We start from the raw sequence: 16340 nt of genomic DNA, 5'->3' as shown, positions 1-16340 counted from the left end.
AGAGGTTTTCATTTGTTGCAACACTTGTGTACAAGATACATGGCAAGTAAAGTGTGGCAAGATGTTGCACAGATTTATCTGTAGTATCAGTCACTGGCCTGGTTTCAGTATAGTTCAGGAAAATTGTATGGTTTCAGTGAAATTTTCAAAATGCATGAATTTATCTGCAAAAGCACGCAAGTGAACTCTGTACTCCATACTTGGTACCACAGCACAAAAACTACACCGGACAAAAAGAAGACAGACAAGACGTTGAACTATTTGTACTCTATATTGTATCAAGAGCAGGACTAGATAAGAACACAAAGAAATGACACACACAAACGTGCGCTCAGACCTTTAATTACATTAATATGGCCATTGCCTAATCATAACGTGTTCACTGGCATATAACATCATGCCCAATTTAGCTGGCAACTCGACACCTGTTGTGTAGTCTCCTTTTTATTGCATGGCAAGCTTGTTCCTCCAAGCACGATCGACTCATCAATAACATGAACATCAGGATATGAGTAATACAGTGCAACTTTGACGATTCAGACATCTGGGGACATTATAGTTGGCCAGTTTTGGCAACAAGCTTGGTTAAGCTTGCAAAAATGTGACAAATCCTTTCTTTTCTTCTTCAGTGAGCTGTTAGCTTTGGATGATTGGCTGCACATTGTGCAAAGTTAAAGCCACTTATTTATTTTCGATGGCAACTCAGTCAGTTTAACCAGGCAGTCAACCAATGTCCACTGTCTTTATTGGCTCTTGTCTACTGGTGACTTCTGTTCTTTTCCCTAATTCTGCTGTATGCCATTCTGTACCTACCCAGCTGCATGTCTGCGTTTTTAAACTGACACAGAAACAAAGGAGAGATTCTTGTGTTGGGCAGATTAGTGTCTACTTCACGGTTAGACTATAATGTTAACTTCCACTGCTTTTAATGTCTCTGTTGCAATATCTGCCAGAATATGCGCACTCATTTTCATGATGCTTTTAAGAATCTACAACTGCAAATACACATGCCAAAGTACACGCTCCCATTCCTGTGACGTTCATTTTAATAGTAGTAATTTATTGTATTTATTAGGGTAAGAAGAAAAATATAAAGGGAAGACCATAGGTGTCGTAACTGTGTCACTTTTTCAACTGATGCCTAAACTATCCCATGGTCAAGATACAGGGTAATGGAGCAGAGAAATGCAACAGGAAAGGTAAGCAAAAGTAGTTGTAAATTAAAGAAAATAGGAGGACATAAGTTTAAAGTATCCGTACAAGTGACTAAATTATATACGTGAAGAAAAAAAGTGTGAAGAGATATGAAAACTTACTTTTTCAGTGAGACAGGGCTGCCTCCATGTGAGTGGCCTCCATTACGAGCATCTGCTACAGGGCATGTCACCATCATGTACGCTGCAGAAGAACAGGTGCAAATTCACCATCAGGAACTTGTTTGTGCACTACACAATAACCTTTGCATGCATACAGCCAATCAGATCGAAACTCCCTACTACTGACATCTACAGTTAACATGTCCGTCCCAACAATGTAATCCCAGAGGTATACAGGTTCTAAAAAATTGCCAACCACAATTGACTTGCAACAACAAAATAAAATTTATAATACAGATATTTGCACGACTACATTATCTTGCAATGGCTAATGCACTTGAGTTATATGACCTAAAATTATAAAGTTTATCCTTTGCGTGAACAGTGGGGAGAAGTCCAAACAAGAAAGAGAAATTTGCTGACTTGAAATAACAGTGGCTGAACAAAAGGTATCTCTGGAGCCAAGGATTCCACAAGGGACTTGTCTTCGTCACAGAAACAATTGCTTGCCTCAACAGTGTTTGTACAGCTCATGCCTCACCACTGGAGGTGGAGGGAAAAAGTGATCTAAGTAAACACTTGTTAGACTGTTGGCTCCATAGACATCTCTCGTTCAGGCACTGTTTATCACTGGGGAGAAGGTGACATGGAAGAACCGCAACAATGAGAAATGGTACGCACCCTTCTCGGCCTTCCGCCGCTTGCGCTTGTTGCAGATCTTGACAGCGCAGACCGAGAGGATGATGGCCACGATGAAGAAGAGCACGCCACCGACGACACCCGAGATGATGGCCTGGTCCCGCTTGTACTTGGGGCCCCGGTCTGAAACACAGCAGCCTGGTGGCGCCGCCAACAGAAACACAGCATTCTCCTCCTCCTCCTCCTTCCTTCACGCATTCCTCGTCCAAACAACGATGACACCACGAGTAGGCCTTGCCAGCAGCAGCAACGAGACCAACTTGGGACAACAACTCCCCCACTGACACGTCCACCTCACATCAGTCCAAGCACAATGTCTCGTGGCTTATGAAAAAGTCAACTTTACAGCTTCACGCAAATACAGCAGACTCACAATAGTTTATGTGGACAACTAACTTGGCTCTTCTTCAAACAACTCTAAATTTCGGTAGGGCTTCTATGTTTTCTCCCCATTTTTAAACTATTTTAAGCGGCAGGATAGCTAGCCCATGCTAGCTTGGGCCTACTTCTCTGCCTTTCTGTTAATAAACACTCCCCCTCTTTTTTGAATATGTTTAACTCAAACAAGGCTTTCAATTTTTTAAATAAATTTTGGGTCCCAGTGAAAACAAACTTGGCCTCAAATAGGGCTTATGAGATGACATTCCCAGTGCAGGAAGAGTCAAAAAGCTCCCACATTCAACATTCAGACTGCTGTACATGATGACGGAAGCTGTAACCGGATTGCTTCACCAAATTGATTGATTCACAACTTTTGACATCTTGGACATGCACACAAGGCCGCTCCATTTCAACATCTCTCTGCCACGAAGCCTAGCAGTGGATATTCAATCACTTTTGTGCTTGGCATAAAATAGTTTTGTGCATGTATTATTCGTATAATAGCTTGAAATTTTGTTTTGGACCATATTTCATATAACTTCACATATTCTTATTGCTTATATAGTTTGAAGAAGTGTCTGTTGCCCCTAAGAGCTTGAATAAATGCAAGTCCACTGTAATGTTCTTCTTCTATGAATAATATAGCACAGATGCTCCATGCAGGCTGAAACAGGCTTCATTAAGACAAGTCACTTGCTTGAGCCACTCAAGCAAATGCCATGCACTTTTTTTTATTTTCATGAAGTGTTTCTGCACATGTTTGCATCAATTATGCCAGCTGTACTTCTACAACTACTTACTATAACTGATAAAAGTTGTCATAAGCTAAAACATAATGCTGACAAGACCAGAAAAAAATTTATCAAGGGAATCTACATACAATGCTGCAATACCCTTGTTCATGCTTTTATTTGATCATTCAAGGGACCCTGCCACAATTTTTGAGCATGGTAAGTAAATTTTCACAGTTACGAGGCAATACCTTCGCAAACACCTGAGCCAAATATTATTCCTGTACATGCAGCGAGGACGCCACAATTTCGCTTGAAAGATTTCCTTTCCTTCAACTTTTCAAAACTTTGCCGCACCTTTCCTTCATACCAAGTAAAAGTAAAAAAAGTTACTACGAGGTGGATTTCCTTAAATGTCGGAACTAAGCAGTGCCTCTGGCAGAAACAAAAATGAAGAAAGGTCATCACTGATGGCATGGTGGCACCATCTATCTGGTGGCAGAGTGTTTATACATGGCCAGCTTGGTCAGGGCAACAACAGCATGTTCATACACAACCTCAAAAAACTGTGGTGGGATAGAGTTGTAAAACATAATCTTGAGGTCACGTCAGCCCAAACATTAGGTGTAATGAATGGCCACAGCACTGGAGGCATCATTCAGCATGAGTGCAGCACATAGCTTTGAATGCAGAAGGAAAATAAAAAGTTGTGGAAGGCGATATAACATCATGGCAGCAACATCATTTTATTCCTGATTATTCTTACTGGGTACAATCAAAAACATCTTGTTGCTAAAAGATTTAGTCAGGAGATGCCCTTTATAACCAGGCACATTCCGCACCTTCACAAATATTGTTGCAATATTGCTTCAACCTTGTTGTTCCAGGGGCTGAATAAGTTACTCCTCTGACTTATCGGCAGCATCTAGGTCAATTATTGCATCTGAAATAAGTGAATAAGTGAGGTACTGATCATTGCATTTTGGCTATCTTTGTACGCAGAGTACCTTCTGTGTGTGAGTACTTGTGTAATTTTCTTTGTTGCCTGAAGAATCCGACCATGGCCGGCTTGTGCCATATGTGCATTCACGGTCGTAGGGTAGGGTCAGCAGTTTGCTCTGCCTCACAAACCGTTGAGGTAGAGTATATGCAATGGCACGATTACAAACTTTATACGCTTCAAGATCAAACGTAGACAAGTACATCTTTCTTGCGGTGCTTGGCAACCATCCTAATTAAGTGAATGATTGCTAGCAATGATTGAGTGGCATAGAACAATTTCACAATGCAAGAAACTTACCTGCCAGGGTAAGTAGTATTTCGGGGCTTGACTCAAAGGCAGAGGTAATGGAAAAGGCTGAGACGCGGATGTAGAACTTGGTCCCCTCAGGCAAGTCAGTGACTGCATTAGGGAGAACATTCATTTTACAAGTTGCACTTACTCCTGCATGGGCAGTGATAAAGAGGCCAGGGATTTACCAGATCCCACACACAAGTGATGCATCAAGAAAAATAATGCACCTTGATGCATTGATGATGATGCAGTGCTTCGTGGTGCAAGGGCTACCCTTGATGCATTACGCATCTCTTCAGCATCTGTGTCAAGGATGATAAACTCTGTATAGCCTTTGTAACACAGAACAGGGCCTTCAAATCACAATGACTTCAAGTATCCCAGAAACATTTATATTAAGTACCCTCAGCAAAAGAGGCTTAAGAATCGCGCATTGTCCCAAATTGGTAATGGCAGTGATGACTTGCCTTTAGGATGTCTTAAAAAACAAACACGTTGTTAACAATAACATCAACAACAATAAAAAAGAACGAAGGACTAATTAAAAAGAAATTGCAGCCCATCTTCTCTCCGACAGCAGGAGTATGTGCAATACCCGAAGGGAGTTCACAAAACTACGGTATGCAATGACGTTAAGTACTAGTGAAAGTAATATATGAGCCTAGCGCAGCTTGGTGTTGTTAGGTGTAGCCCACAATCAACAAAACATTATCAACGTTTTTAAATTACTTGACAAAAAGATTAGACATAACACCGTTATAGCATGCCTCTTAGTACAGTATATTTCCTTTTCTTTCTTTATATGGGTCATCTATCGTCTTCCTGTCTAACGAATAAAAAGATATATCTAGCTAATCATAAACACATATATTAAGAAGTAGAAAAAGCAATTGCCTTCATACGTCTATCCGGTTGTAATTGTGTATCTACCACTCTATTTTACCAAGTGACAAAAGCAACACAGGTGACAATGCCGTGAACCAAAATTAGGCTAGCAAATTTGTATATCTGAATATGGAAGGACCTGACACTCCTCAAGGCACTCATGTTCTCTAATAAAAATCCACTACAGTAGCAGACTGATTCTTCAGATTTTAATTTTTCTCACTAGTTCATTTATTTGGACTCTTTTGCTGCGACACAATCACAGGACCAATGTACTATAATGATGGCCAAAAATGTAGATGCTGCACAATGGTATCTCTTCCTTTTTTTTTATTAGATATGTGCATACTACATTGCTGATATCACTCTTGCAAAACAAAAGAACCACCTGTGCTTCTTGTGGTAGAGAACATTTTCAGCCTTCCAAGTGCCATTAGGCAGCAAGGCCTAAAAATAATTTTGACTAACTCAATACTAGACCACCGTGGTAGGTTTCATTCAATAATATGCCTTTCAAAGCAGCCAGAACTCGAAAAAATTTGAGGCATTGAGTTTGAGCTATGCAGGTCAGGAGTTTTGCAATAGCCAACACTAGTCATTATCATGCTGCATTGTCTGTCCTAGCTATCAGCCGGCACTCAGATGAAATACAGTAAGGAATTACGCGTGTGCACTTAGCTTGTAGCAATGGCAGCAGCTTACAAGCGGACTGCCAGGCTGCAGTCAACAAGTGCAGCTATTTAATTTGCACACTTAGAAGATACAGTGGAAAACCTAGCATATTTTTAAATCTTCACTAAATTTGTGGACTGTCTGCAATGCATAGCTGGGCCATTTGCTATAAACTTAACCCTGAAAGCTCAAATGTCACAAGAGAGTAGCCACAGTAAATGTCCTGTATACTCACTGCAACAGTTGGGTGACCTAAATCTAATATTTTCCACTGCCAAAGCTTCTTCTGCAATTATTGACAAGTATTGGCTAAGTTGGGCAATGTGGTAGGTCTAATGTTGGTAACCATATGTCTACCAAAATTGGACCAGTGTTGATTCCCAAACTTGTACCTCTTATGGCAGCTGACTTCAAGCTGACCACCCCCAGGCAGGCCAGAATTAATGTAGGGCCAATGTTTAATTTTTGCCCCTGCCCTTTTTTCTTAGTTTTCTGGCACACCACCTGAGATCATAGGAGTAGTGGAGGGTTGCATACCACACATCCAGATGCCAGCTGCAACTCACTAAGGTGCGTTGACATTGGCTTAGTACCCTATCTTGTTCCTATCTTTTTTCATGCAACATCGTATGGCCCAATAAGTTATTCACACCAGTGCTAATGGCATCCTTTTCTGTATGCCCTTTGATCCAAGGTTTCAGCTAAGCAAAGTTGTAATTCCTTATTAACATCATTTTTTTCTTCTTTCTTTCTTGTTTTGTGAAGGCAAGCAATAACATTGCCCTGCACTTACATTCCTGCCTGCTTGTGTCACGTTAAAGGGACTGTGAACCTCGTCAAGTCATTGTGCGGCTTTTAGACCACAGCCTTCAATGTCCATATGCTCTTTGGATTGTGACACTGAAATAAGGTAATTTGATTTGATTTGAAGTTGCACTACTGGGCCACAATGACAGACGTGGGCGGAAAAGAGAGGAGTGGGCAAGGCCCTGACTGACTGGTGTACTCGCTGCCAGTCATGATGTTGGTGCTGCGTGCCCATGGCTTGTCTGGCGACCGGTACTCCACACAGTAGAAGGCGATAGGCACCGATGAGTTGACTGGCGGCAACCATGTGACCAGCACCCCAGCAGAAGTCTCGCGTACCGTTACATTGCGCGGCGCAGACGGCTTGGGACCTGGTGACGGAGATGGTGAAGGAGGGGAGGACGAGGTAGAAGGAGGGAGCCGGGGGGCTGCGTGTCAGGCCGTGGGGCTCTGCCCCTGGACCCACTGGTCGGAGACAGTGCACATCATATGAAGCAGTGCACTCTGAAGAAAAACGCTGATACTGCTAAGAGGTGTTGAGCAATGAAGAAACTATGGACTCTTTGCAGAACAACCAAAACAGCCTCCCCTTCCATAGTGAAAACTCCTGAGGCAGTGAAGCACATGCCTGTTTCCTGCCCTAAACACGACTGTGAACTGCTGGCAATGACGTCTTCGTGAGCACCAATTAGCAATAGGCTGTTGAGTGAGAAAGTGTCACTGGGCTCTTGGCCAGACATAATACAATGAAGTGAGCTACCTAGGCTCTCTTAGAATTTTTAATCAACACAGGCTTAGACTCAAGGCTGTAAAGGGCCCTTTGGACACGAATGTGTACATATTTGCGTCCTACTATACCTGCTCTCATGATCAGTTCTCATACCCCTCTCTTTTCCCCCTTTCCTCTGAGCAGAGTAGCAGGCTAGAAGAATATTACCTCAGGACGACGTCTCTGCATTTTCTCTAATTCTCCTCTCCTCATTTATTGTGGAAGCGCAATGAGTGAAACAATGGTGTCAAGGGAAGGGAAACAGTCAAGAATGGCAAAGCATTAGGTGGTGTCAAAAGATAGGGCCAGCAGTAGACGACGGTAGTTGCGATAGCACTGGGAGAGGCACTTCTTCAGCAGCAAATATAGAACTGGCTGCAGGTGACAAATATGATGGTGACTGTGGCAACATGCCTTGGGTCCCAAGCAAGAGTTTGGTGTGACAGAATGTCTTTTTACTATACAAGCACCCCTTTAAGGGCAAAATTACACAGTAGACCCCCTTGTTGCAAATTTGAATGATAAACCTGGTCATTGAAGCAGTAATTTCATACCCATATTACATTTAATACCATGTAGGCCACTGTAATAGTAGACAGCCATTCTTTTATGTTGCACTGGAGGTTTCCTAAATTTTTTGTGTCAATAACCTTGCTCTGAGTGGAACCACCTTTCCTCTTCTATCACCACCTTAGCCAATGAATCATGATATAGTACTTCTATAATAGATTATCATTTGATATAATCTTTTTTTCATAATCTTTTTTCTTATCTGGTTTTGTCTAGTTTTCATACAATGGCGTTCTTATTCTTTTTTAACTCCCTTTTGTTTTTCATTTTCCCTTTATCTGTTCATAACTGACTGCAGCTAAAACACACCCACTTCCTCAATAATGCTCATCACCCTCTAAGCATAAGCTTATAAAAATTAATTATTCATATCTTAAGCAGATGCTTCAGCTCTGGGAAAATTCTAATGCCACCTATTCAATTACACAGAAACGCCTTTATGAAAGAACCCCTGGGCCAATCTGAATGAAATTTGTTGCATTTGACAGAGAAAGTTAAATTCTAGTGACTGTAGGAGGCAGGTTTTATTTAGGGGTCTGGAATTGTCAAGAAAGATGGCCGAAAATTGATGTTAAAGAACATAGCAGCACAAAGTTTACAAGTGCAGTTCCTAAGTTGGTTTCTTTACTCTGTTTTGATAGCTTTAACTCATAACAAATGAGAAGGAAACATAATGCTGCTTCAAAAACAGATACTGCTGTTCTGTAAACTGCATCTGTTAGAACATCTAAAGTGGACACATTTGATATGTGGATTTACAGCGTTCGTGGATTTTTACAATGTTTTGGAGTGTCTTGCAATAGTCCTACTCATATAATAATGGTATATTATACAGAGGTTTACATTACATCAACAATTTTGTCCGCTTAAGGTGTATTGCTAGGTGCAGTTTTCAGAATTGTGATATCACTTTCAGTTGCTGAGTTACAGAGTTGTAAATGTGATTGTTTGATTTTCTGAAATATTGCGATTTCCAAAAGTACTTATTAAAGAATTCATGGCCTAAAGCAAAATTCCACTTCACTACATTCTAACTTTCTTGTTAAATGCAATGAACCTCATCAAATTTGGTGTAGTGGTTGATGAGAAAAGCAATTTCATCCTTACAATGTATTTAGATAGGAGCCCCCAAGCACTTGAGCCTTCCTCTGCTTGGTGTGATCCTATGAAGCACGATCTCTCCCTCTCTCACTCCCCATTCCCCCCCCCCACGTGTCGGGTAGCAAACTGGACTCAGTCTGGTTAACCTCCCTGCCTTTCCGTCTTCCCTTCTCTCTCTCTCTCTGTGCTTGGTGTGATGCCTCAACTTCTTAAACAGTTGAGGGCAGTGTCACTGCCCAAAGGTGGCCGAGTAACACTCCTTGACAATGGCTGCGACAAGAATTCGCTCTAAGAAATGCTCCTCCACCCCAGCACCTTTGAGTAGATGCTGAAAGTTCACGGTAGCAAAGCTGCACTGCTTTAATCACCAATGACTGTGGATCAAGTGAAGTGATTTCTAAGGTGAAGGGGAAAGGCTGCCCTCTGGTCCCACAAGTCTGCTAATGAGCACACTAAGGGGTGAAACACTTATAAATAGGAGGGTGAATGCAGAAGAGACATTCACCGTGGTATTGCATGTTCAGACCACACCGGCATTGAATGAGAAGCAGCTAATGTTGTAAAAAATTTTTTCACAATGCCTTCACCATGGGTAGGATAAAAAAAATATACATTTTTTCTATGCAGGAGGCTGAATTGGAAATTTTCGCAAAGGGTTTATGTTGCTGGGGTTCTGAAATTACAGTACACAAATACATTCTTAGGATGTGCAATGCCATTATGCTTCATTGAATCTATATTTTATAGCTGTATGAAAAGGAGAAATGGAGTACAACTGTACATGTTCACTAAATGTACTGAAAATGATGCACAGGTTCACAGGTGCACTCCAAAGCATGGATCAACATGAAATGTACTGGCTGTAGTAATCTTATTTTGTTTAGTTTCTTTTTTGCTTACCTATTACTCAATGTGGCTTTTTGTATTTTTACTTTTTACACAGTATGGCGCAATAAGTGAGGCATTATTGACAGGACTACAGTGCTTTATTATTATTATTATTATTATTGTTGTTGTTGTTGTTGTTATTTAATGGACTCCAGATAGTGAGTTAGGATGTGTCGTCAATACTCTCACGTTTTCTTGGCAACACAACTTTGGCAACTTATATACAGATGTGGTGTGCATTCTCTAGTTCTTTGACAGACCAGTTCAAGATATTGGCAGCAATACTAGGCTAGATCACATTGCATCAGTGCAGCACTCATGGTCATGAAAAGACAGTCCACTCGAAATCATGTGACCAGTTTAATTGATTCAGTTCCTAAGTTGGTTTCCTTGCTCTGTTTTGATAGCTTTAACTCATAACAAATGAGAAGGAAACAGTAAGCCAACTCAACCATTTTCACCTGTGAGTGGCTTTCCCTCATCTCTCAACCCAGTATCACAGGTAATCTTCAGAAATGTGCTTCATAAAACCATAATTTGAAATGTACAACAACGGAGTAAAAAAGTGGACGACGGCAGGGCTGAAGACGTAAAGAACAAGCTGAGCGCGGTACAAAGTCAAGGACAGCAAAGATTTAAACGTGAGCACATTCTCTCAGGAAGTAATTGCCTAGTTCCTGTCTCCACAGTCCAGTTGCCCTTGAGTTTAACTTATCTAAACCAATTGCTCGAATTACAGAAGTCCTGCAGTAGCTTTGCTGTGGTCTCTTAGCTAGTGCCAAGAGAAGTTTTGAAGCACTCTACTGAAAACGTTGGAGTGTTTCTCACCAGTTGGAGGAACATGGCCAGGAAAAAACAGCACTGATGGAAAGCAAACAGAGAATGTGCAGAATAGTACAACTCTTGAATGTTGTTATGACAGTGCAATAAATAGTAAACAGGTCAGCAGGGGGATAGTCTCTACAGATATAAAGCTCTCTTTAACGAAAGCCAATTACAAACTTAGTGTAATTGATTGGGCTAGTTGGTGTTGAAACACCTAGCGTGAAAGTGCGAACATTTAGCATGGAGACAGGGACAAAAATAACATGAGGGCGAGCACTATACACTCATTGCTAAATGTCGCATTTTAATACAAGATGTTCCAATTACAAATGTTGGTTATATAGCCATTAATGCTCACTAAAAAAGTTAATAAAATAAAATTAAAGGAAATTCACTGCATACATGTACTCTCAAGCATCAGTTTGAACCCTGTTGAAACCCCACTGCTCAAGAGCTTTGGAGTGAGAGTTTAACTTTTATCTTCAGCCTCCAAAATTTTCTAGTACCAGGAGTCCCACTTGAAAACATGATGCAGCCAGGGCTCAGCAATACTCCCGCTCCTAGTGGCTTTGTTTCTATTGGCAAACTGTCACTGCACAATGTCTCATAATAAGGCTCTGCAATCAGTTTCTTGACAGACATTGTAGTATGTTACCTGCCATCCTGGTCACTATTGTTGCACTGCTGTAATATAGATCACTATTCCCTCATCAGTGCTGTTGTCTGCTAGAGCTCTTCAATCATACCAGTTGCTAAGCTGTTCATATACAGGCCCCATGTTCTAGAAGGCAGACACTGTGATTGGTGAAAAATGTGCATGTGGGGGACTATTGGAGGTCTGCTGATTGTCACGCCGCATATGGACAATAGAACTAAATATAGGAGTGTTACTTTCTTCAGTATCATAATAAGAGAAAAGAAAGATCTACGAATATATTGTAGCCAAAGCCGTTCGAAAACATTGTCAAACAGCATCTTTCTTTTAGATGGATGAGTGCCTTTTAGCAGGCATGACAACGTGCTGAAGTGAAGTTTTGTTTCGATGCTCAGTGATGGACTTGTCAGTCAATTGACCCTGCAGATTATTACCTACAGTTCAACACCTACACACCTACGCACCTACAGTTCAACGTAAACTTTCAGGACAAGTGCAAAATCTGGCTGTCTGCACCACTTTGCTATCCTTTCTGCAATTCCAAGTTCTCGTTCCTGCTGCGCTACAAGGAGTCAACTAGTGAATGTTGCACACCGATGAGTAGCATGTCCAGTAACCCTGGTAAGTGGCCATGGATACCTCATTGTGTGAGGCAGCATACTTAAGTTGCAGTGGTGGTGAATCAGCACTGACTTCTCACGCACCTTGCAGCAGACACATTGAGCAGCATGAACGAGGGGGAATGGGTCAAAGGGAGCAAGAAAGAGCAGACAGAGGCACACGCACACACAGAGATCCACAAACAAGCTAGCCCAGCACCACCCAAACAATGGGTACAAGAATGGAGGACGGGCAGTCTGCAACACAAGAAACCAAAAGAGGACACAGAAGCAAGAGAGAGAAGTACAAGCTTTAATGATATGCTGGAGAAGCAAGCATTGTAAAGAACTCAACAGAGAGACCACCACATGCATGAAATAAGAAAAAAAAAACAATGCACGAAAGTAGGAAGGAATAATACCAATTGGGAACAAGAAAGGTCAAAATGTTGAATTCAGCAGCAGACTCAAATACCAAGTCCAAAAGCCCATGCTAAAAGAAAAAAAGAAATGCAGAAAGAAAATTACAACAGTGACTGACACCAAGATAATGAACATACATCCCAACGTTTATTGGTGAAGCAAGGGGAACACGAAAAGCATTTGCACAGTACAAGCAAGTCACTGGACAGTAAAGAAAGAATGGAGTGCAATTTGTTTTCAAGAAAGACAAGCTACAATAAAATAACATTCCTTTTTAATGCAGTACTGCTGAGAGGAAAAAGCAAAGTGGTACAACCTGTACACTGACACACACTTTCTCTGACCAGGATTACCCAGGCATGAGCTAAGCAATCTCAGTGACTGCATGTAAGGGATCACAAAAGATTGAGACTTTAATTAATCAACACCGGGGGGGGGGGGGGGGGGGGGGGAGGAGCAAATAAAAGCCTGAGCCCTTTATTAAAATGCTGGCTGCAAGTTGAGGCTTCCCTTGTTCACCTAATGTCGGTCAATTATGACAAAAAGTTTATAATGCTAACCCAGACAGTGCTTAAGCTCCAAATGCCTGATCATATCCACAGTGAATACATTATCATCATCATTGCCCTGCTCACTGCACAATAAAGGTCTTTCCAGCGATCTCCAGTGACATCTGTCCTGGATCAGCTGACTGCATCTTGTGCCTGCACGCCTCCTATTTCCACCACTGCACCAAATCCTCTGCCATTACCGAGTATGCTTCCCTTCCATTGGCAACAGATCACCAGCTGTTCACTCTATATATATACATCACATGACCTGTCCAATTCAACCTCTTCTGCATAATCTCAATAGAAATATATCAGCTCCCTGCAACTGCTCTCTAATCCATAGTACTGCTCTTTTCTTGTCCCTGAATGTTACAACTTATGCTGTTCCATTGCTCATTGTGAAGGCCTAGCTTCCCCTCATTTCTTTGTTATCCTCCAAGTATGTTTTCTTTTTTTCTCAAGTTATCTCTATTTAGATACTCAGAAGGATTCGAGAAGGCGGGGTTATTATACAATCACTGAGTGCACACAAAACAACATGTGACCAAATAAACAAAAGGAAGAAAGAAACACAGATATTTGAATAGCATAAAAAGTAAATGCAGTATCATAATAAAGGAAAGCCACACCTCATGTTGCCAATGCGAGGCAACAAGTGCCAATACCACCTAGTGTGCGCTCATGTGTTCCCCTGCCCATTTGTGGAGGAATGAAATCTGTGAAACACTGGTAAAGCATTGCAAAGTGAAAGAAGCCTTCACTCAGTTCAGGTGGCTTGTTGCAACTAGTTCCATTACCTTTGAATATCAGTCTCTTTTGGTGCAAGTACAGGTACAATTAACTACTGGAATAATGACTGCTGTTTGCAGAATAAATGCATTTTTCATAGATGTGTGCAGCTGCACATCTGCTCCCCTGGTTGGATTGCACTTTACAGCCTTCCTAAGCAACATATCTGGTAGTCTGCCAGGTATTCAGTACAGCCTCCAGCAATTTCTTACCTGTCGGGGTCCTGTTCACAGTGGGGATGTAGGTGGAGCCATACGCATCTGTTGGGTAGGCACCTTCAATGTAGTTCCACTCTGCACATGCATAAACCACCATCACGAATTCAATAGAGGCTACAGTGTCACCGTACATGTCAAGTGCAAATTCTAGAATGCAATAATGTCCCCTTTCTTTCCTTGAGACTTAAGCATGCAAAGCAAGCAATTTAGACAATAACTTCGTCTAGGTTTTTCAAGCTGAGACAGTTTATTTTGATAAACCACCATTTTCAAAGAATAGACTCACGCAATGAAAGCACTAAATTGGACCTTCAGCAAGATTCTGCAATTGCACTTCTAATACTTTACCATACACACAACTGTGATATGTATCTTGGTGACTAAGCAAGATAGGCCATCAGGAATAAGCACATGAGTTAGGCATTTTTATCTAGTGGTTGGGAAGCCTACCTGTAGTTGAAATTGTGTATATCCTATTTGTGGAAGAAGCGGGGATGAAGAGGCTCCTGCACTCAATCTATGTTCAATACTAAGTACACACGATGGTTAAGAATTTAGAGATCAAGAAGTTCACATTCACACTCCCTAATCCCACCTCTTCTTATGCCAGTGCTGCCTGTAGAATTTTGCATGAGGTTTACTCTTCTCCAAAGTAATTTGAGTTTCAATCCACATGCCCATAAAAAGCTAAAGATTGTAAAGAAAAGTTCACTGCAATTACTGCCACTACTTTTTGCAAAATCTTGCCAAAATGCAAGGTTTTGCAAACTACGGAAGGATTCATAGTTGCCACAAGGCTGACTTCCAACCATAGGAGAATATTGTCGCATTGTGATGGTGAGGAATCAAACACTGCCATCACAGTGAGTTTGAAATGGTAACGTCTTATTGGGTGATCTTGTACACAGAAAACCAAGCAATCATCAACCACAACAATAGGGGCAAGAAGATTTGCCAATTGTTGAATTTGAACAGACAGGATGAGTCTGTCTGCTATTTATACATGATTCATCATACAGTTTAGCGTAACCACTGGCGCTCATGTACATTCGAGAATACAAAGCAGTATTTGTGTAACGCAAGTAATCTGATTAGACAATAGTCTTTTGCTATAAGATCAGCGAATCAAATGAACGACTTAAGGAACTCCGGATACAATAGGCACGCATTGCGCCAAGCAATAAATTGATAATAGTGATAAAGCAGTGAGAAATATCACCACCAGAAAGCAAAACAATGTAATCGTGATAATATGACCAAGTGAGCACTCACTGGTAGTGTTTGCGCGCACAATGTCACTGTAAAGTCCATCTCCAAAGGCATTGCGCGAAAGCACCTGGAACTCATACTGAGACTCAGGTTGTAGATTATGGATGGTCAGTGTGATGGCGTTGTCCGGATACACTCGGATGGTGCGCCACTCAGCATCACCTTGCCCCACGAGCCGGTACCTGTGCAAGAGTTCATAGCCACATCACTTCAATTAGCAAAGCTAATGAAAGGGAAAATTGTCATCCAGCCATATATAGCATGAAGCTACAAAGGAAACCCATGCAGGCATCTCGGAAAGAAAGCCTCGCAGTTGAAAAAAAATTTGTCCTGGTACGGGGATCAAACCTGGGGCCAACGCCTTTGCATGCAAAGACACAATGGAGAAATGCCTTGTACTGTATACTTCGACTTGTCAAAAGCATTTGGTGTTGTTTCTCATGATCTTATCCACAACTCTTTGAGTTACAGCCTTAATAACAGCCTATGCACGCTGATTAAAGACTACCTGTCAACTCGGTTAAATTATGTTCGCGTTGGTGCTAAGTACTCTTTGCCTTATGAATCAACTTTCAGTGTTCCACAAGGGTTGATCTTAGGCCCATTATTGTTCAATATCTTTGTTAATAACCTTGAAGAGTGTTTTGTGTTATTCGCGTCTCCTTTTATACGCTGATGATATTAAGCTTTACCGTGAAGTAGAACCAGAGCACGACTGTGAATTATTACAGGAAGATGTGAATGCTCTTGCGGAGTGGTGTGCTTCCAACTTATTGCACATTAATCCAAATAAGGCACTTTTTGTTTCCTTTAATCGCAAAATGTACCCTTTACTATAAGAATACTCACTTGATAACATTCTTTTGAAAAGAGCGAGTTGTACACGCAACTTAGGAAT

General features: G+C 41.4%; 1 protein-coding gene across 4 annotated transcripts in view; it reads right to left on the bottom strand.

The window, feature by feature from the left end:
* LOC126531780 (protein turtle-like) overlaps positions 1-16340 on the bottom strand; it is a 90953-nt gene that overhangs the window by 21008 nt on the left and 53605 nt on the right. The window contains exons 11-16 of one of the 4 annotated variants that reach the window (XM_050179500.3): positions 15446-15624; positions 14168-14248; positions 6977-7213; positions 4428-4529; positions 1998-2153; positions 1317-1398 (exon numbers count right to left, since the gene is read on the bottom strand). In XM_050179500.3, the coding sequence (XP_050035457.1) occupies positions 1317-1398; positions 1998-2153; positions 4428-4529; positions 6977-7213; positions 14168-14248; positions 15446-15624 (837 nt within the window). The remainder of the gene's footprint in view (positions 1-1316; positions 1399-1997; positions 2154-4427; positions 4530-6976; positions 7214-14167; positions 14249-15445; positions 15625-16340) is intronic. The other 3 variants (XM_050179501.3, XM_050179502.3, XM_050179503.3) reach the window with 3 other exon arrangements.

Source organism: Dermacentor andersoni, chromosome 5 (assembly GCF_023375885.2).
Source record: "Dermacentor andersoni chromosome 5, qqDerAnde1_hic_scaffold, whole genome shotgun sequence".
Taxonomy (NCBI): Eukaryota; Metazoa; Arthropoda; class Arachnida; order Ixodida; family Ixodidae; genus Dermacentor; species Dermacentor andersoni.
Note: the sequence above shows the minus strand (reverse complement) of the source record. Positions and strands in the feature narration are given on the sequence as shown.